Consider the following 21,351-nt stretch of genomic DNA (forward strand, 5'->3'; position numbering starts at 1 on the left):
AGCTGTTTTTAAAGAGTGATGGAATCGACTTGATTGTCTCTGATCCATGCCTTTTGTGATGGCAGCGTGGAAGACAAGCGCTTCTCAGTGTCATTTGCATTATTTATAAAGGGAACTGTAGTCACAATACAAGTGAGGGGCAGGAGGGTCGCAGGCTTTGAGAATCCCTGAAGCTCCGCCCCGCGCAGCCTGAGGGCCAGAGCCACCAGACCGTGTGTCCCTAGTCTCCTCTGTCCTCTCCCTGCTGTCACCCGATTCCCTGTCCCCTTCCTTCCCCACTCAACACCCAGACCAGGTCCCCCGCCCCCATCTCCGGCTCCAAGTCCTCTCACAACCCACTTGTCGTGTGAGGAGTGGGACCCAAAACTGAACAAGGTTTGAACAACAAGAAGAACCAGACTCAGCACCTGTAATGGAAACACCTTTGTCCGTGTTCCGTATCAAGGCCGCAGTCGTCTTTCCTGTGGGTACTTTGGCAGGTAGGGGGCACCGTGTTCTCTTGGTGGAACCACCTGGACCCTGCATCTGCAGGAAAATTGCAGAGAGAAACACCGCCATCACCCATGGACACGGGCCAGGGCGGGCGCCGTCCTGCTCCCGGGGGGCCGTCAGAGGAGGACCGTCAGAATCAGGGCCAGGAGGGAGGGACAGGTCGAGGGGCACATGTGGGCCCCAGCACCCCAGGCAGGTGCACTGCACAGGGTCCTAGAGCAGCGCCAGCGCAGTTATCAAAATGCAGGCCTGAGAACGACCCGAGCCCCTCTGGACAAGGCGTTCCCTTTGGCCCCTGCCCTGCCTCTCTCCAGCGGGGTCTGGGCTCTGTCCTTTTAAGGTCCTCTGTCCTGTTGGTGCTTCTGCCGCAGTGAGGCAGTGACGGGAGAGTTGTTGAAAGAGAGCGCCCAGACTCTCCTCGGGGGTGGGGCGCCTCTTCTCAAGGCGTCTGGGTGATGTAGGGGCTCTTGCGGCCCCTCCCCGCCATGTGACCTGGGGTGTGGGAGCCCAGGACACCCCAGCCCGTGAGCTGAGGCAGCTGGACAAGCTGTGCAGGACCCAGGACCGTGGTCATTTTCACCTTAGGGTGTGCAGTAGGGCCCTGGGCTGAGCTGCTGCCTGGGCAAGTTCACAGGTTTAATGGACAGAAGTTGGGAAACCAAGAGGGATCTCTTTGTCCCCCCAAAGCCACCGGGACAAGGCGATGACCCTCCCCCCGCGTGTGTTCTGGGGCAGCTCCGAAATCCTAATCGTGGTACAAAGGACCTGTTCATTTCTCGCGGCTGCTGTCTGCCAGGTACCACAAATGAGGCTTAAACCACAGAAGTCTTGTCTTCCGCAGTTTAGGAGGCCAGACCTCGGGTGTGGGTATCGGTGGGTTGGCTTCTCGCGGAGGCTCTGAGAGAACCTGGTCCTCATCTCTTCTGGCTTCTGGTGGCTCCAGGCGTCCCTCGGCTGGTAGGCGCAGCACTGCAGTCTCTGCAGCTTCTCCCTGTGCGTTTCCCCTTCTCTTACAGGGACACGTGTCTTTGGGTATAGGATCTACCCCCTAGTCCAGGATGGCGTCATTTCAGCACCCTTACCTTCCTTCCACCTGCTAATTCCCCTTTTCCAAAGCAGGTCACGTTCACAGGTTCTAGGTGGAGTTTTGAGGGGCCACCTATTCAGCTCACTACAAGTGGGTAAGGGACATTTCTGGGGTCCCAGGACAGACGATGGGGAACATGCTTGCTTTGTCCCCAGGACTCTCTTTATGGCAAGTCAAGTCCTAATCACCATGAAAGTACTGTGTTGCCTGTTTCACACCCACCCACGGCTTCAGTGACGTAGTTTGGCTGTGATGGGGGGACCCTCATGCCACCAGACAGAAGCCCTTTCTGAACTGCACGTTCACGTGGCTGTGGGAAAACTCTGGTCAGACCAGAGGGTGAGGCGGCTTCCGTGCCCTGGACTTGAATGGGAAGAACGGTCACGGTGAGAAAAGTTAGCAGGAGACAGAGGACTCCCAGAGGCCAGCGAGCGCAGGGGAGGCCATCACCACCACCATCACCGCCACCGGGGAACGCGGATCAGCCCACGGAGGTGGCACTTCGTGCCCGCTGGGGCAGCTAGGACCAAGGACTCAGAGCCGTGTGGGGAGGAGATGGAGACAGGCCGCACACTGCTGGGGGGGAAGGCAGACCCCACGGGGAAACTGTCCGCAGCTCCTCAAAAGGCTACGCAGAGGGTCCCCGAAGGACCAGGAAGTGCCCTTTAGCTTTATACTCAGAAGAAATGGCAAGCACACGTCCGTGCAGAAGCTTGTCCACAGTTGCCCAAAGGTGGAAGCAACCCAGGTGCCACCACCTGGTGAGTGGATGAACAGATGTCATGTACTCACACTGTGGGGTGTGATTTGGTGACAGGAGGACGGCGTGCTGACAAACGCTATGACATGGAGGAACCCTGAAAACCTGCTGAGTGAGACCAGCCACTTAGCCCCTCCTGGGGGTTATGGGAGTTGGATCTCACACACGCACACACACACACACACACACACATACTCTCTCTCTCTCTCTCTCTCTCTCTCTCTCTCTCTCTCTCTCTCTTCATGATTGGCTGCGCCTACACCCCGCCGGCCAGTACCTGAAACCACCCAATCCGGGAGGCAGCAGCTGGCCTCGGGGTGCCCTGACCAGGGTGTGCGGGGCAGGCCAAGGGGACGTGGGGACGGCCATGTGACCAGGGTCAGCTCCCCACCTTGGACTGAAGGACACAGGCAGGCAGCTGCTGAGTCCTGAGACAGCAGGCGCGGGAGGGCCCCTGGCAAGAGCTGTGGCCGGTGGGGGGATGAAGTGCCTGCTGGTCCCTCCTGCTGACCAGTGTGCTGTCTGCAGTGCGCTGCGTGACAAGGCAGGCAGGTGGGTGGGGGTGGGGGCAGGAACAACCAGCCACCAGCCACTGGTGGGCGGGCAGCAGGGCTGCAATGTGACGACAGGCGCGTGTGCCTACCTGGGCAGCAGGGCTCCTGAAGGGTTGGGCCCAGTAGCCCCCCGGGTGTCAAGCCCAACTTTGGGGACATAGGTTATGGCTGCCCAGGAACGCGAGGCCTCAGTGGCTGTGGGGGGCAGGGTGGTGGAGGCAGTGACAGGTTCCGGCCCCGGGGACCAGTGGTCTGTGGGTTTCCTGGACAGGGCAGCGTCTCCGTCTCCCAGGCCTGAGCACCGGCTGGCTGCGGGGGGCACTCATGGACAGAGCAGCCCAATTCAGGTGCCGAGACCAGAGGCCTTTCTCTGCTTGTTTGCATGGCTCTTAGATTCCTGGCGTTGCAGTGTGGTGTCCAGCTTTATTGGAAAGCTGGTCCGTGAGGCCCAGGGCCTGGCTGGCACTACAGGCACCCAGCCATCACCCCTGAGCTCTCTGGCCTCTGCCCAGCTGACCTGGGCGGTGAGGGCCCTTGGGGTGGTCTTCCTTGGAACCAGCATTCAGAGCTCAGATCATGTCTTGAGAAGCTTCTGGGTGGAGGGGGACTGACTCCCGAAAGCCCCTGGGCAACACCCCGTCTCTGCTGGTCCTTCCTGGTCTCACCGTGCTGCCTATCCTGCCACTTGGCCCAACATCTGCCAACCCCTGTCCTCCCTCTGCCGTCTTCCCGCCCCTGCAGCTTGGCAGGCACCGCTGTGGTCCTGCCAGGAAGGCATCTTTTAGGTTCTTCCACGGCGGTGTTTACTTCCTAATGGGGAAGCAAGAGGCCTGAAAGGGACCCACCCTGGTCGCTCTTACCCACATGGATGCCCAGGGTTCTTGGGGTGCAGTGGCTGACTTCTGGCTCTCTCAGGGCTGGCAGTTTGACCATGGCCATTAGTTTTCTTCCTGAACTTCAGTCTCTTCATCTGGGTCAGAGGTGTTGTGTGGGGCCACCACACAGAGGGCTCTGGAGGTCCCCAGTGAGGCACAGGGCTCCTTACAGGGCTGGGGACACCAGCTCCTTGGGGGTGGTTCATGGTTTGTGCCACGTTCTGCCCCAGCCTGGCCAGCCAGGCCTCACAACTGCGGGGGACACTCCAGCATGGCCCACGCCTGATTTAGATGCACATCTGAGGGCGGGGCTGAGCTTGCACCCGCCTTCTGCCCCCCTTCCCTGTCCGCGGGCACATCCTTGGCCTATATCACTGGTGTTTGGACAGATGATTTAATCAGCTTGACAAAATTAGTTCTCAACTAGTAGAGTTCAGTGCTGCTTTGTTATTGCATATTTTCTCCTGCCTTCTCGGAGGTCGCGCGTTCACTAGTCATCTAACCTCTGAAGCTAAATGCTTTCTCATGAGTTTTATTCTTGTCTTCTTGTAACAGTAAACCCTTTCCCTGCTATGAATTTACCTTTGAGAAAATAATGACCATGTGATTGATTTTAAAAGACATTCCTGCTGGGTTCTAATTTATCCCCTTGTAGGGAAGGTGTTGAGGAAAATTTGCCTTCTTTGGCTAATGTGAGCTTTTGTCTGTTAGTTTTTGTTCCTTTGTTTCCCTACATGAGAGAATGCATGTGGGGTTCCCTCCCATAAGAGACTACACGTGAAGTATTGGTTAGCTTAGGGGTAAGAGAATTTCTCCCTGGTCTCTTTCCCGGCAGGAGAACTATGGGATGCTGTTGCTTTCTGTCTCTTTTGCCCCGTCAGCAGATGAGGTAGAAGTAACTAAGTTATATCAGAATGACGTAACAGGCATGTTGCCAGGCTTTGGAAGGCTTTGAGCCCATGGTCCCCGGTGAAAACAGTAAGTATTGTTTGTCCAAATGGACTGGCTCTTCAGCCAGGTAAACAATATTTGTATCACAGTAACGGTTGGACCCTCTCAGAACTGGCCATTCCCGGAGGGGGAGGCCGGAACAAGGAGCTCGGCGCTAAGGTACGTCTGAGAAAATATAAGACAGACCTCGGTTGGCAGTGTCATTTTTGTCATTTTTGTCTTTTGTCACTGGCGATTCTTCATCATTTTAGCATCTTGGAAACTTGTATACAGTGTGCAGCTTACCACACAAGGAGACACCGTGACTCCAGGCACAGAGCTGGGGACGTCTGGCTGGTTGCCGACCTCTCCAGTGTTGTTCCCCACAGTTAGCCTTCTTGAGAACTTGTTAGCATTTAGGAAACTTGTGTGCAGCTTATAACATCAGGAGGTGCTCCAACTTCCAGCAACCACAACCACAACAACAGCAGCAGCAACATTTCTGAGAACTTGTTAACACTTTAGAAACTTGTATGTAGCTTGCCACTTGCAGCGTTAGGAGACGCCCTAACTTCCAGAAACAACAACGGCAACCGCAGCAGCGTTCTTGGGAAATAGCAAGCACCAGGGGGAGACGCCTGAGTTGCTCTCAGCTGCAGACCTGGCAAGGTTTTGTTTCCTGACCTTTCCACTGTTGTTTTTCCTACGGTTTGGTGAGCTTTTGGCATCTACTGTAATAGTTGCTATCCTATAGAGTTTATTACTGCTTTCCGATACTCCTTATTGATGTTCTTTGTGTATTTAGCCAAGTGATATTTTTTCCTGATTGGTTCATTCATTTATTCTTTTCTTTAGATTCCGCATATAAGTGAGATCACATGGTATTTGTCTTTCTCTTTCTGACTTATTTCACTTAACATAATGCTCTCTAGGTCCATCCATGTTGTTGCAGATGGTAAGATTTCCTTCTTCTTCATGGCTGCGTAATACTCCATTGTCTACATGTACCACAGTTTCTTAATCCAGTCGCCTACCGATGGGCATTTCGGTTCTTTCCGTGTCTTTAGCCAAGTGATTTTTGATCAATAGTAGTAGGTCAGTGTTGGGATCTCTTAAACTTATATGTATGTACGCTCCTTTGACATCACATTGTTATCAGTGTATATAGTTTAGTCTTAACCACCTGTACTTTCTGTCATTAGCACATTATTTTAAGTGCCTTTGTCTTTTGCTATTGCATATTGCTAAATAAATTGATTAGATATTGCTAAATAAATTAATTAGCCCCTCTTTAGCGTGTCCCTTTCCTTTCTTTTCCCTGCTCGTCATTATACCCCTTACAATTTTTATTTCAAATGGGGCGAGTCTCTCTTCCTGTTTATATCAATTGATTCTCTTTGTTGTGGGCATTTGATACTCGGGGACATTAAAAAGTTGAATTTAAAATTCAATTTTAAAATGCTGTTGAATCAGGCTGGTTGATTCAAATCAGAGAGGAAGACAGTTTGTCACATGTCTCAAATACCTGCTTCCTCTGTCAGTCCCACCTGTGATCTGAGTGGGGGGACACCCTACACCATTTAGTCCCGAGTGCTGAGCACGTGAGAGCATCTTCCTTCCCACGCTGCGAACTTGGAAATGATAATGGAGCACGAGTGTTTCCTTTGGATTCTGCTAATCAGCACAAATGGAATTTTGTAAATTGTGTTAATCCATTTCCTGGAACTCCTGCCTGAGGTTTCCTCACAGCCTGGGATCTTGGCGGGTGTGATGGACATGATTGTGTGATGGACACAACCAATAAAGATCCCACGGCATCGCTGAGGGGCACAAGGGAACTTTTCATTCTTCCCTTGGAAATCCTAGTCCTTAGGAGGCTGAAAAGCTACCTCAGGGGATAATTAAAAGTTTTAAATAGGTAGGCCTTTTGTGTTTCAGTAAAATGGAGATAACTGCTAGTTTTTGTTCTTTTAATTTTCTGAATTCTGTAATTTCTTCGGGTGTGTGTGCACGTGTGTTTATAGCTCTTTTTGCTAATGGTTAACACATCTGTAGTCTGGTTTTCAGGTCTTTAATTTACTGAAATCCAAGCCTTGTAAGAGCATAGTTTGTCTCTGCGCCTCAATTCTGAGGGGCAGATTCTGCCATGCCCGCCATGTGCCCTCACTGGGAAAGCAAGAGGCAGTCAGGAGAACGTCCTGGAGCCGTTGAGCTCCTGCATGAGTCTTGTGGGGGTTGGTTTGGGGCGACTTCAGTACTGGGCGCTGTAGCTCCCTTGCCGTGCGATTCCACTGGCCAGGCGTGCCCGTTCCTGTTCCCCACAGGCCCCACCACTCCCTCACCTTCTTCCCCAGGTCGTTGCCTGTTGTGCCTGGAAGATGCGAGAGTGAACCCTGGTTGGGGAGTCAGACAACAAGGCTTTCTGGTCATCTGTCAGGGCTGACTTCTCCCTGTCTCCCCAGATTTTACCCTAAAACCAAGAGGAGGCTCCAGGATGTGAAATGGGCCCAAATGGGTCATAATGGAGAGATGTGCGGAGGAGTTGGTCTCCAGGGGTAGTGGGGACGGTGGCAGCATCAGCCAGCTCCTCACCTCCCAGCCCGTCTTCCCAGACTGGACACTCATGCACGCACATTCTCTCACACATGTGCACACTCACACATATGCATGTTTGTAGGCATACACTTATGCATGCATGCATGTGCACATACATACTTGTGTGTGCATACCTGCACACTCAGAAATGCAGTTGTGCGGCACACATGTACACACGTGTGCACCCTCACACGTACTACACAGATGTGCCCTCGTGCGGCCTCGTGTGTGTCCTCACACAATATATTCACATGTGTACACAGACTTGTAGGTGCAAATGTGTATACATGTATTTGGGCACACACACACAATCACCTGTGCACACACATACTTCCCCTCACATGCACGTGTGCATGTACGTGTGTACACATAGGCACACTTACACTGCATAGCACCACACGCACATACATGCAGCACACATGCCCCCCCACAGTCTCACTTGCACACGTTGGCCTCTCCGGAACGCAGAGGGAGGCATGTGTATGAGCGGAGGGCTGAGTGCGAAGCCCTCTTGAGGCCCAGCCCCCACCTGGGTCCACGGAGGGGGACAGCCAGTCCGACGGGAGCACGTGACGGGCAGGGCTTTGTCTTCCTGGCAGCTGGCACCACAGCCGCCAGCAGCCTTCCCTACAGCTCAGTCGTCACTGCTTCCCTGGGCACATTGCACAGCAGGGGCTGAGCTCACCTGGGCAGCTGGTGTGACTGTTTGCCTTCGAGGTCTGTCGCTGTGGTAACTTTGTGCCAGGTCAAGGAGTGACCCAAGTTATTGTCTGGGTAGGTGTGGGCATGGCCCCCACGTCACGCCGTCTCGGAGCAGCCTTCGCCCTCTGGAGGTGTCATTACCCGGTGCCCTAAATTCAGTCCACCTGGTGTCTGTCTGCAGCAGTCAGGCCTGCAGGGACGAATGCAGGGAGGGCTCGGCACCACACACCTTTTTCCACAGGGAGGCGCTCCGTCTCAGCCACGTCTGCTGTGGGACTGTCCCCACACTTCCCCTCACCCCACCCACCACTCTGAGGGGAGCTGGTGGTTTGGGGCCAGAAGGACCCCAGTGGGCTGTGGTGACCGGGGTCCACCCCTGAGCCAGGTGTCAGGACTTGTCGTTGGTCGGGCAGCCACCATCTCGTGGCCCCCTGGACCCCACTCTCCTGAGCCCCTTACCTGTGATCATCCCATCACGGGGCTATGGTTACTCGCCGTCTGGCTTCCCCACGGAGACACTGTCCTGTGGGCCCCGCAGCCTCGGGACCGCTGAGGAGCAGGCACAGACCTGTGGCTTGTGAGTCCCCGTGGGAGTCAGGACAGGGGTGTCAGGGGACGAGGAGCACAAAGGTTCTTAGGAGGGATGCCGAGGGGAGAGCCCCACTGCCGCGGCCCGGGTGTCGGTGGCCTGGGCTGCGGCCACTGCCTCCTATCCATTCACGCCGCTGTGCCTGTGTCTTCACAGAGGTCGGACCCTCAGCTGCTGGCTCAATTCTACTATGCAGATGAGGAGCTGAATCAGGTGGCCGCCGAGCTGGACAGCCTGGACGGGCGGAAGGACCCGCAGCGGTGTACGCTGCTCGTCAGCCACTTCCGCTCCTGCCAGGTGAGTGTCACGGGTGGGCGGAGGGCTGTGAGGGGATGCCATTAAATGCGGGTCAAAGGATCTCCCATGTTTCCTGAGCAATCACCCTTCCTGGCACTCTCCGTTGCTTTGTGAAGCGCCCCATTCCCACCTAGTGTCATTTTCCTTTTGCCCGAAAGACTAGCATGTCCTGTGGTGCAGGTCTGCTGGCCATGAATTCTTTCAGCCTTTGCTTGAAAGTATTTTACATTGCATGCTGAAGGACGTGTTTGCTGGGTTTAGAATGAGAAGTGGTGAATCGCTTTCCTCCTCAGTACGTTCCAGTCTTCTCATAGGCGTTTCCAATGGGAGATGTCACGTCAATTTTATCGTCATTCCTTCTTTGCAACGTGTCTTTTTTTCTCTTGCTACTTGTAAGGTGTTTCTCCTTTTATTACTTTTGATCATCAATTTGATCAGACTGTGACTTGGTATATTTTTCTCCATGTTTCTTGTGCTTAGGGTTCATTGAACTTCTTGCACCTGTGAATTCATCAATGTCATTAAATTTGGGAAAAGTTTGGCAGTTATTCCTTGAAATACTTTTTTTCCATCCCAAACTCCCTTCTTTTGGTCTTGAATTATATGTATGTCTGACATCTTGAAGTTGTCCTACAGCTCACTGATGATCTGTTTATTATTATTATTATTATTTTCTCTCAGATTCATTTGGAGCTTTTCAGTTGCTATATCGTCAAGCTTCTTGTTCTTTTCTTCTGACATGTCTAATCTAAGCTTAATCCCATCCAGTGTATTGTTTTTTCATCTCAGATATTTAATTTTCATCTCTAGATCAGTTTGGGTCCTTTTTATTCTTCCACTGCATCTACGTAACTCTCTGAACATGTGGACGTCAGTTATAACAACGGTCTTCACGTCCCAGCTGCTCATTCCACCGTCTGTGTCAGGTCTTGGTTGATTTTTATCGGTTGCTTCTCTTTTCATCACGTGTTGTATTTTCTTAATTCTTTGCAGGCCTTGGTGCTTTTTAATTGGGTGCCTGACATTGTGAATTTTACCTTGCTGGGAGCTGAATATTTTTGTGTTTCTATAAACCTTTTTGAGCTTTGCTTTGTGCTGGTTTGGTTACTTAGAAACAGTTGGATCCTTTGGGGTCCTGTTTTCTGAGCTGTTGGGCGGGATCAGAGCTGTGTTTAGTCCCCCAGTACTGAGGTCCTCTACCCAGTGCCTGTGAACTTTGAGCTTTTGTACTGTCTGGTCCTGGGCGGGCTCTGGCCACTGCTCCCCCAGTCCCTCAGACCCACGTGGCCCAGTCTTCCCGGGCATGTGGTGCTGTTTTCTGCTGAACACTCAGGGCCCCCAGATGTTTAGGGTTGTCTCTGGGTAGCTCTCTCTCTCTGATACTCTGTCCTCTGGATTCTAGCTGCCTCAGCTTCCCTGGACTCTCACCCCTTGTGTCTTCAACCAGGCAATTTTTTGGGTCCCGCCAGGTACCCCCACTGTGCCATGATCTGAAAATTCCCTCAAGGCAGTGACCAGGTGGTCGTAGCTCTCACCTTGCTGGTTTCTCTCCTCTCAGGGACCACTGTGGCCTGACATCCAGTGTCTTGAAAACCATTTTCTTTTCCTGTTGTTGTTTGTTCGAGGGGGTAAATGTGGTCCCTGTTACTCCATCTGGGCTGGAAGCAGGAATCCCAGTGAATGTACTACACATACTGTGTTGGGCACAGTTCTAGGTACTGGGGACCCATCAGTGCATAAAAAGCCCCTGCCCTCGGCCTGTAGCTGATGTTCTGGAGTGCCAGGCAGGGTGGGAGATCCCAGCACCGCCGCCCAAAGGCCACAGCTTTGGGCAGCCATGCCACCTCGCCGAGCTCAGACCTCTGGATCTTTTTTTTTTCTCTCTAATTTACTTACCTTTTGTTTTTTTAAGTTTTACCCACTCCCCTGTCCTTTGGCAACCATCAGCTTGTTCTCTGTATCTATGAGTCTGTTCCTGTTTTGTTTTGTTTATTCATTTGTTTTGTTTTTTTAGACTCCTCATGTAAGTGGGATCATATGGTGTTTGTCTTTCTCTGTCTGACTTATTTCACTCAGCATAATGCCCTCTAGGTCCACCTATATTGTCACAAATGGTAAGATTTCATTGTTTTTATGATCGAGTAACATATTTATGGTCGAGTAATATTCCATTGTATGTATGACCACATTTTCTTTATCCAGTCGCCTATTGATGGGCCCTTAGGTTGCGTCCATACCTTGGCCCTTGCAGGTAATGCTGCAGGGAACACAGGGCTGCACGTCTTTTCAGTTAGTGTTTCAGGGAGCTAAGTCCTGGCTCTTACTAAGAGTTCACATTTACTGAGCACTAACTGTTGTTACTGCCATTATTCGTTCGTTCCTATGTTGAATCATAAGAAAGAGACCTTTCCACCCAGAAAACCTTTAAAAAAGAACTCACAGTAGTGCCACTTGATGTGGGTTGAATTTTATTTTTTGTGTGTTGCAGAGGCTTAGTGTTTTCCGTGTGGGGCCGAGTTCCCTTCAGAGCTTAGTGCGAAAGGTCATGCTTCCTGCGTGTGGTGATTTTTTTCATATCTGCTTCCTAAGAAAAATGAAACTCAGACAGTGGGAGGGAGGGACGCTGAGGTTTAATGTGCCGGGGCTGGGCGTCAGTGCCATCTTCCCAGAAAGCAATCGGCAGATTATAATCAAAGGCTGTAAGAGTCGTTTACACTCTTGACCTTGCAATGCCAGTAGGAATGAGGGGATCCTAAGGAAACAGCCCCAATTTCAGTGTCAGGCACCGCGATGGTGACTGCAGCGTTGTTCCTGGTGGTGACAAGATAGCAGTGCTGTGAGCATCCAGGAGACGAGGACATGCTGAGTTAATGGGACGGTCCCGACGCTGGGATATCTTATGGTTATCTGTCACAAGGTGGATTTGGGAAGAGTTATGACAGCATGTTCCAGCAGTAAGTGACAGCAGCAGAGCACACACTTGCATGTATGTCCAGGGGACCTCGGCTCGGAGAGCAGGCGCACTGACAGCGAGTACCTCCCAGGACATTCCCCGGCCCTGTACTTTGCCACCGTGCCCAGTTTCCTGTGGTGAATGTACATCAACATCTTTAACAAATTAAAGGAAAACACTAACTGTCAGTGTTCCTGTGATTCTACAGAAGGCATGGTAGATGTTTGGAGAACTGGACAATTCTAGAGACGCTAATGGTGTGTAATTTAAGATGCAATAAAAGCTAGCTTGTCACCCTTATACACACATAGTGTTCAAAACAGTTTGTTATCCTTTGTATTTGGAACATGAGAAAAAATGTGACATAATTTTGAAGAGTCTTTAAAACAAAAGTTGCCATTATTGAGGCTTGCTGTGAGCCAGGACAGAGCCATGGGTTTCTCAGACCATAGCTCACGTGGTCCTCCCAGCAGCTGGGAGTTGGGGTCTCCCTTATACAGCTGGAGGATCAGAGAAGTTAAGTGGCCTGTCCCAGGTTGCACAGCATGAGAGGCGGAGTCAGTATCTCCCCCCCAAGGGAATCTGCTGGCCCATTTACATGCTGCTGCAGTGATCCATCTGCTGGTTCCAGAGGGGCTGGGAGGACGTGCCCTGATGAAGAAGCAGGGGACTGGCTGTGCTTGGCCTGCTCCCCAACACAGAGCAGTCAACTGAGGTCCAGACAGATGACGGCTTTGTCCAGGCGCTCAGCTTGCTGAAAGTCTGTCTGAGCCCCTGGCCCTGTGATACGGGCCTTGGCGTCCTCTCTGTGGGCGCGTTTGAGAGGCTGCTTTTACATAGCAACTTTTACTGACGTTACTCCGACCGCAGAGCTGTCTGCCTGTGTTGTGCCCAGGATGACACAGGCTGATAATGTTCATAAAAGTAACACAGCGAGTCGGTGGTGCAAATCCACGTGTTACGGACCTGTGCACTGAACCATTCCATTTCTGCAACTCTGCCCCAGGACGCTGCTCAGGAGTCTGGAGAGAGGGTCAGGGTCAGGGTCAGTTATTGCAGTGAAGGCTGCTGGGAGCACGGTGTGGGTCAGCAGGGCATTGGGCGCATGGCACAGGCGTTACGAAGGACAGCATGAGCTCCATGTGGTGACATGAGAAGCTCCCAGCATCGAGCAGTGAGTGGAGAAGCCACAGAGCCATATGCATGCACTCTAGGTAAATAAATATATGTGACCTCCGTGGGCAGCAGGAGCTGGACGTTGCGGGGGGAGAGGCAGCACTTTTCACTGTGTTCTCTACATCCTTCTGAAATGTTTGAACTTTTTGTACCAACTGTATGGCCAGCATGGGAGTGCCACTGTCCCACTTTCACAATTGGTGTTACTTCCCCGAGTCACCACGCGCCCGCTGGAGAGACACCCTGGTGCCTTTCCCTCTGTTTCAGGATAACGTGTTAAACATCATTAACCAGATCATGGACGCGTGCATCCCCCAGGACCGTGCCCCCAGGGACTTCTGCGTCAAGTTCCCCGAGGAGATCCGGCACGACAACCTGGCCGGCCAGCTGTGGTTTGGTGCCGAGGTAGTGGCTGTCGCCTGGCTCCAGGGTCATGGCATTGTCCAGCCGTTTGTCTGTGAGCCCTGGTCAACCTGGAGCAAGGTCCTGCATGTGGCGTCTGGGGAGCTCGTGTGGGCTGGGCAGGGAGGGGACAGGAGTCACATGACTGGGGCTCAGTCAGCTCCGGGGTCCACGTCACACAGTAAGAGCCTTTGTGCTCTCCGCCATGACGCTCTGGATCTGAGAGAAACCCAGGGGAGCAGGTGCGTGTGTCCTCAAAACGCCCCACCCCAGCGAGCAGAGGGGGCTGAAGCCGGGGCTTCCTGGGAGAGGGACTTGTGGTGGGGGCTTGGGGATGATGGCCATGCCTCAGCCTGGCCACTGCCCTTCAGCCTTCCTTTCCCATGCTTGCCCTGCTTGGGGACTGCAGTCCTCTCACGGGGCCAGGCCTTTCTCAGTGTTGGAGCTCACACTGTCTACAGGTGGAAGTGGGATGTGGGCCGATGGGAAAAAGCCAGGGTGGGGGCCCTGAAGCCTGGGTGGGCTGCGACGGGTCAGGCCCCGAGCTCAGGCTCCTCAGGGACCGGGTACGATGCACTGACACCTGGGAACTGAGCCACTGAGCCGTGTCCTCTGCCCACAGTGCCTGGCCGCTGGCTCCATCATCATGAACCGGGAGCTAGAGAGCTTGGCCATGCGCCCGCTTGCCAGGGAGCTGACCCGCAGCCTGGAGGATGTGCGGGGTGCCCTCCGCGACCAGGCCCTGCGCGACCTCAACACCTACACGGAGAAGATGAGGGAGGCGCTGAGGCACTTCGATGTCCTGTTTGCCGAGTTTGAGCTCAGGTGACCCTGAGCGCCACACGCGCGTGCCATAGGCATGGGAGGGAGGTCACATTCTTGGTTTTATGGGGGGGTGCAGTTCCAGCTCTGTGGGCTCTGCTGATATTTCCAGCTAGAAAATTTTGCGGAGGGAGGAGCCCCAGATGGTTCAGGGCTGTCTGTGGCGTTCAGTGGGTTAGGGGTTCAGTAAAGCCTGGGGGACACACTGTGGGGGTGAGGCCAGGGCACCTTTCCAGGGATGGGAGATACATCTCAGAGACAGTCAAAGGTGACCCCGGGATAAAGGAGACCCCAGCTATCCACCCCACCTCACTGCTGCCCCTCCATGATGCACCACAGGGGTAAAGCCCCCTGAGGGTCCTGCAGGTAAAAGTTACCCATGGTGCCAGCTCGAGCCTCCACCTGCTGCTGCCCCCTTCCCCCTGGTGGCCTCTCATCTCCGCCTTTGAGTTAGAGCCTGCACTCACCCTGCCGTTGGTTCCCAGCTGCCCTCTTCACCCCAGCTGTTCATCCCACAAACACATGGCACTGGCTCTTTGTGTCCCGATCTGGGATACAGCATGAACAGGGAAGTCGCTGCTGCCCAGGGGACACCAGCCCCATGGGAGGAGGGTGGGGCAGTCCCCAGCTCAGGGCAGTGCGTGGATTACATGTACCCCTACCCCCATAGGCTCCCACACTGGCACTACCACCCAGCTCTGAATGTCCACTCTCCCTGTGCTTGTCCCCCACATGTGGCCCAGGGGGCTGCTGCTGCTCCTTCTGAGGCAAAGCCTGCCCTACTCCTCTGCACAGCAGGTGCCCACCTGGCCCGCCCCACAGGCTACCCACAGGAAGGGGGTTAGGAGAGCCTGGACTGGGGGTGGGGGTGGGCATGCTGCAAGCATCCACAGACACGGAGCACTCACGGTAGGTGACAAGCAGCAGGACTCGCTCTGCGTCCACAGTGGTCGCGCTTCATAAAAGCTGTCCATTTGTAACGTGTCAACCTTTAGGAGGAACCCGAGCCAGGAGATAAGGGCAGTGCTCCCCGGGAAGCAGGAAGCTTGAGTTTTATTTTCTTCTCTCTTCCCCAGAATTCCCAAACAAGCTTTCCTAACAAGGAACAACCGTGTTTCCCCAAAAATGAGACCTAGCTGGACCATCAGCTCTAATGTGTCTTTGGAGCAAAAATTAATGTAAGAGCCGGTCTTGTTTTACTATAATATGAGACCTGGTCTTTATAATATATGATATGATATGATATGATACGATATAGTATAATACAGTATAATAAAATATAATAATACCTGCTCTTACATTAATTTTTGCTCCAAAAGACGCATTAGAGCTGATGGTCCAGCTAGATCTTATTTTCGGGGAAACGGAATTAGAGTCAGTGATTTAGAAGGAACGGAAAGTGTTCCCACCTGGGGAGTGGTTGGACAGACTGGGACGTTTTTACATCCACTCAGCAGATGTCCTATGGGGCCCATGTCCCACCGCGTGCAGCTTGCCGGCCCCTGATACGCCCATGGCCAGGCTCAGGGGGTTGCTCACCACCTATGTATGCCTTCATTCATTCTTTCATTTATTAGTTCACTTGCTCACTGGTTAGGGCCAAGATGGTCAGGGCTGGAGGCTGAGCAGGTGCCAGGCTCCCTGAGCCTGGGAGGAGATCTGGTTTTACTGACAGTCATGCTGGGGGCTGTGGCTTGGCAAAGTTGTTGCGGTACCATGTGGTGCTCAGGGACCTAACTTGGTTCCATCTGAGATGTCCTTTGTTCCAGGAAGATGCATTGGTGGCCCGAGGGCAGCACTCACTCACTGTCTTTGCAGCTACGTCTCGGCCATGGTACCCGTGAAGTCCCCCAGGGAGTACTACGTGCAGCAGGAGGTCATTGTGCTGTTCTGTGAGACGGTGGAGAGGTGAGGTGACCTGTGCCCCACGGGCCCTGAGACAGGACCGTGTCCTTCCCCCAGCCCCGGGCAGGCCCCAGAGGCCTCCGTGCCTCACAGCAGCCGGCCTGATCCCTCAGCCCCTCTGCCCTTTTCTCTGAGCCCAGGGGGCAGGTCCTGAAGGTGAAGTGCAGGTGACAGAAAGTTCTGTGACAGAGGATGAGAGCTGCACAGGCTCAGTCGCGAGGAGCTGGCCCTCCTCACCTCCTCACCTCGACTTCCTTACTTTCCTCACCTGACCCTCCTCACCTTCTCATTCAATGTCCTCACCCCCTCACCCCCTCACCCCTTCACCTCCTCACCTCCTCACCTCCTCACCTTGACTTCCTTACTTTCCTCACCTGACCCTCCTCACTTTCTCATTCAATGTCCTCACCCCCCTCACCCCCTCACCTCCTCACCCCCTCACCTCCTCACCCCCTCACCTCCTCACCCCTTCACCTCCTCACTCCACAGGCCAGGATAAGGCCTTGCTAGGTTTCCAGAACAAGGTTTTGGGGTAAATCATCAATGTGCTTATCATGCCTTGTACAGTAATTTGAACTCAGATTTTTCTGCATGGATTTTGGGACTAAGATTTAATGTATAATGTTCCCCCTGTTTGACTAGTGCTATGGTATCAGGTAAGTTTTAAAGTTGCCTAATATCACATCATAATTTTGTTACTTTTTAAAGACAGATTATCCACTGTTTACGTATTGAGAGGTATTTCAAATCATCAAAACAATAAGGTTACAGGAAAGACCTTCTACTTGGTGCCATCACGCCAGTGGCCTACTCTTGGAGTGTAGACGGCCTGGCAGTGGGACCCAGAGCAGTTTCTGCTCTGGGGAGCATTGTGGTGTTTGGGGAAATGTCTGGCTCCTCATTCACTCTTGCAACTTGAGTTGTTTCAATTTCTTGGGTGAGCAAGCCCAAGACTGGATTAGCTTTCTTGTGCCGTTTGTCGGACACTGTAACTGTCCTCGCCGGCTCTCCTCACAGGCACACCTACCTACTCCCGCCCTGGAGCTGGGGTCAGGCAGCTGGGAGATGGAAGTCAGTGTGCGCTGCCTCTGCCTGCACATGAGAGGGCTCAGGGGGCTCTTGTCACCCTCCTGACTGCCCCCTGCGCACGGCCCGGGAGAGGTTGAGTGGGCTGCCTTCCCAGCTCAGGCTGACCCAGGACATTGGGGGGAAGGGGGCCAGGCTCCGCCCCTTCTCACCCTCTCTCCCCACCCCACCAGGGCCCTGGACTTTGGGTACCTGACTCAGGACATGATCGACGACTACGAGCCGGCCCTCATGTTCACCATCCCCAGGTTGGCCATCGTGTGGTGAGTGTTCCTGCAGCCTGGGGCGCTTCTTTTGCAGAAACCCAGCAGGACTGTCAAGGCGAATGGAAGGGGGGTATCTCGGTGGGGAGCCTATCTGGAGAGAGCAGGGTTAGGCCTTGGAGGTCTTGTGGGCTCAAAGATGTCAGGGCAGCATGGAGCCAGGCCTGAAATACAACTAGACTGGAAGCACTTGGTCACTAGCTGAGTGTCGCACAGCTGAGGTCAGAGCCCAGGTGTTCTGGGCTGGGTCCACTGCTGCCCAGCCACACCCTGACTGCCAGAGACCACCTTCCCTCTGGCCAGGTGAGGGAGCATGGAGGAGGACGGGGAGTAAGTGGGCCACGGGGAGCCCCACAGAAAGGCCCATGGGACTCACAGCTGGGGAGGGCCCAGTGGGCAGCTGGCAGAGAGCAGGGGACAATGCTGGTTGAAGATGTGGATATCAGTGACGTGGCCAGGGCGTGGGGGGTGGGCATGGAGTCCAGGACCCGGCCAGGCGCAGGCCAGGGAGAACCCCTGCAAAGGCCCTGGGGGTGAGCACGGGACCTCCTTCTTTGGGAAACGGGGGTGCAGTGGTAGGAGCGGTGGGGGATGGTGGCCATGCAGCGGGCTGGGCCACCTTCTGGGACAGAGGGGCCTCTGTCAACTGCAGGGAGATGGACAAGTGGTGTGCTGTGCGCAAGGGTGGGGGAGTGAGCTGGGGTGAATCGGCCCTGGGCCCTGAGACCCTAGAGGGTTAAATGCATAGGAGACAGACACGTGATGCCTTGGGCAGGACTGGACTTAACTGCAGAGAAGAGGCTTAGTGATGAAGCTGGGGGACCATGGGCGGGCAGGGGCTCCCAGGGTGTCAGAGTCGCCTGACCCCTGGCCCTCTGGACAAATGGGTTCCACCCCTCCCACCACACCTGTGGCTTCCCCTGAGCTTGTTCCCTTCCTGGAGGTCTTTAGGGTGGTCTTTGGATGGTGCCCAGCCTGGGGGTGTCCAGGGCAACCCCACAGCCCGGCGCCCCAGCCCCATTCCTTTCATTGTCCTCTTTCCTTACAGTTGTCTTTTCCCTAAGTTTACAAATCAAGAAAAGCAGGCGTGGGCGATATCACGTTAGGGGCCTGCGACACTTTCAGTTGCCTTAATTGCTAGAATTTGATCATTTCCCTTCACCTGAAGATGTAGGAGGAGGAAGACACATGTCCTCAGTGGGTCAGTGTGGGTGGTCTGGGGTGACGTGGCTTCTTGCCCTCGGAGCTGCGCTCGGACGGGGGCTGCAGTTTGTTGCATTGTTTTCTTTCCAGGCAAATGGCTCTCTAAGGCCAAACTCATTTTGAAGAAACTGATAAGTATTTTGGCCCTTTGTTTAAAAGACTGAGCAGTAAAGCTGCTTGAGTCTGGGCATGCTGGGGACAGGGTCTGTAAGGTGCTGTGCCCTGCCTGTTGGTCCAGACGCTGCCCTGGCTACACGCCTCCCAAATGCCCTAGGGAATGCCAGGCTCAGCCCCTCAGCCTGAGCAGGGGGTGTCACCACGCCGGTGGCTCTGGTGGCTTTCCTTGGTGTCCTCCTCACAGGACACAGGTGTGGTGTGGATGCACTGCCTGCCCCACTGTGGCCTCTGCTGCCCCCCTGCCCAGCCTGCCAGCAGGTACTCGTCAAGCCCCATGTGTCCTGGATCTTGGGGACAAGAGGGACCGATACCCTCTCGGGGAACCTACTCTAAACTTCACGGGAACGCGAGCCGCACTCAGGCAGCTACGGGTTTAAGATAAAGCCGAGGTGCCCAGCAATCGGAGCGCGTGCTGTTCCGGGTTTTCATACTCAAGTCTGGCACATGGTTGTTCAGCTCCTTATCGGCCTCCCTGTCACCATCGCCATCAGCCCGAGCCAGGGTGGCTGCAGGACAGTGGCCTTGGGCCTTTCCGATCTCACTGAGCTGGCCTCCCAAGGCCACTTCTCCCTGACCAGCTTCACTATGCCATTTGCTGACCTCACGTTCATCCTGCTGGCATCTGAACTTTTGCTTTTCCTCTGTCCCCTCTGTCTGGGCCAGCAGCCCGAGGAGGCCCTCATCCTGGGTGGGGTGGGGGATTCCCGTGGGCAGGGCCTTTGTCCCTGCGGTCCCCTCAGGCTCAGGCTGGAGGGGACCTGGAGCAGAGCTGAGGGATCCCTGAGGACCAGGAGGCTCTGAGTCACAGCAGAGGGGGCCCAGTTTTGAAGCTGAGTGAAGAGAGAGCAGGAGCCATGGGGCCTGCTGTGGGGCCGCTGGGAGCAGGAGCCCAAAGCCAGAGTCTGGGGAGCAGAGCGGCTCGTGCCGTCCAGGGTGGGGCCACACGACAGCCCGCTAAGGAGGCCCTCTGGTTCCACATATGAACTCAGAACCGCCCCAGCACCTAGAAGCAGGTCTGACCTTGGAGCCAGGCTGTGGTCCTAGGATCTGAGATGGGTTGTAATCCAAATCCTCCATCCTTCCAGAAGGAGCGGGTGCGAGCTGATCCTAGAGCCACCCCTTTGGGGACACTCACCCGGTCCCTCCAGGACCCACAGCCATCCCCGCCGACAGCACCCTCTCTCGTCCCTCATTGTGCACAGTGGTCACTCTGGGCCAGACAGGCAGAGGCCGCTGCTGCCCAGCGTGGGGCCCAAGACTCACTCCTCGTATTCACCAGCGAGCACGTGTTGCGTGTCTACTGTACGCCTGGCCCTGTGCTCGTCCCCAGGGACACTGCGATGCCCATGTGGGAAGTGCGCAGATAGGGAAGACAGGCACTTGCCATGGAGTGTTCTGGGTGCTGGATGGATTGGGGGGCTCGGTGCAGCAACCTTCTGGAGTGGACAAGAACCAGCATGAGGGAGAGGCTCATCAGGGCCTAGAGCACAGCTCCTGAAGTGGGGGTGGGAGCCCAGCAGGCGAGACTGTAGGGTCGGAGAATTTGGGTAGGTGGGCAGGCAGCAACTGGGCTGGATTGAGTAACAGGCACTTGTGGAAATAAAGACCCCGCAGCCGGCATTCCTGGGACTATCTGTTTTCAGGACTGTGCCTTTGAGATGTGGGTGTCCTGGGACCCCCAGGTGACACTCAGGGAGCGCCCAGAGCAGAGTGGAGGCGGGGGAGCTGGGAGGGACGGCAGGAGCTGGGGGCGGGGTCTCTGTGGCCTCCCCCACCCCCAGCCCCTTCCCACCTGTAAATAAAATGTTACAAGGAGGTGATGGTACACTTGCTGCGTGCCAGGCCCCACTCTGAACCTGCACAAGGTAATGACACCTCAGACATAGCATTACTGGCCCATTAAGTGGTGTTGGTTCTGCTTCTCTGGAGAACTCTGACTAATCCAGGAGGTGAATCTCTATGCTCAGATTCTTACATTTGACACCAAAAGCATGAGCAACACATGAAAAAATGGCTAAGTTGGACTTCATCACAGAAACTTTTGTACATCAAAGGTCATTGTCAAGAAAGTGAGAAGACCACATAAATAATAGGAGTGGGGGCCCTGGCATTCTCCACGATGCTGGGCGCCATCCCACTGCTGACCTGAGCTGGATCTGAGCCCTGCCTCTCACTGTGCTCAGTAAGACCCCCCCTTTGCTCCCCATCCCCATGTATACCAGGGCTCCCCTGGGACCCAGCCACCTGGCTGCCAGGCTCAGCTGTGGGGGCTGCTTGCCCCTCCTTGGCAAGGTGGTAGGGACATGGGCCTGTGTGGCCAGTGATGGTGTGACGCATGAACCCCTAGCCATGCTGGGCAGTAGCCATGGGTGGCGACTACACGGGACCCAACTGCTTCTTCTGATGGCTTCATTGCCCACCCCCCACCCCTCCACCCTCGTTGCATCAGGGCCTAGGCCCGTGGGACACTGAGCAGATGTTTG

The 21,351-nt window shown here is 54.5% G+C and overlaps 1 protein-coding gene across 4 annotated transcripts in view; it reads left to right on the top strand.

The window, feature by feature from the left end:
• The window catches only part of ZFYVE28 (zinc finger FYVE-type containing 28), a 70,195-nt gene that overhangs the window by 17,137 nt on the left and 31,707 nt on the right, over positions 1 to 21,351 (top strand). For all 4 annotated transcript variants that reach the window (XM_081055473.1, XM_081055474.1, XM_081055472.1 and 1 more), the window contains exons 2-6: positions 8,741 to 8,881; positions 13,278 to 13,415; positions 14,035 to 14,237; positions 16,053 to 16,142; positions 17,399 to 17,488. In XM_081055473.1, coding sequence (XP_080911599.1) covers positions 8,741 to 8,881; positions 13,278 to 13,415; positions 14,035 to 14,237; positions 16,053 to 16,142; positions 17,399 to 17,488 — 662 coding nt within the window. The remainder of the gene's footprint in view (positions 1 to 8,740; positions 8,882 to 13,277; positions 13,416 to 14,034; positions 14,238 to 16,052; positions 16,143 to 17,398; positions 17,489 to 21,351) is intronic.

This window comes from Rhinolophus hipposideros, assembly GCF_964194185.1.
Source record: "Rhinolophus hipposideros genome assembly, chromosome: 1".
Classification (NCBI taxonomy): domain Eukaryota; kingdom Metazoa; phylum Chordata; class Mammalia; order Chiroptera; family Rhinolophidae; genus Rhinolophus; species Rhinolophus hipposideros.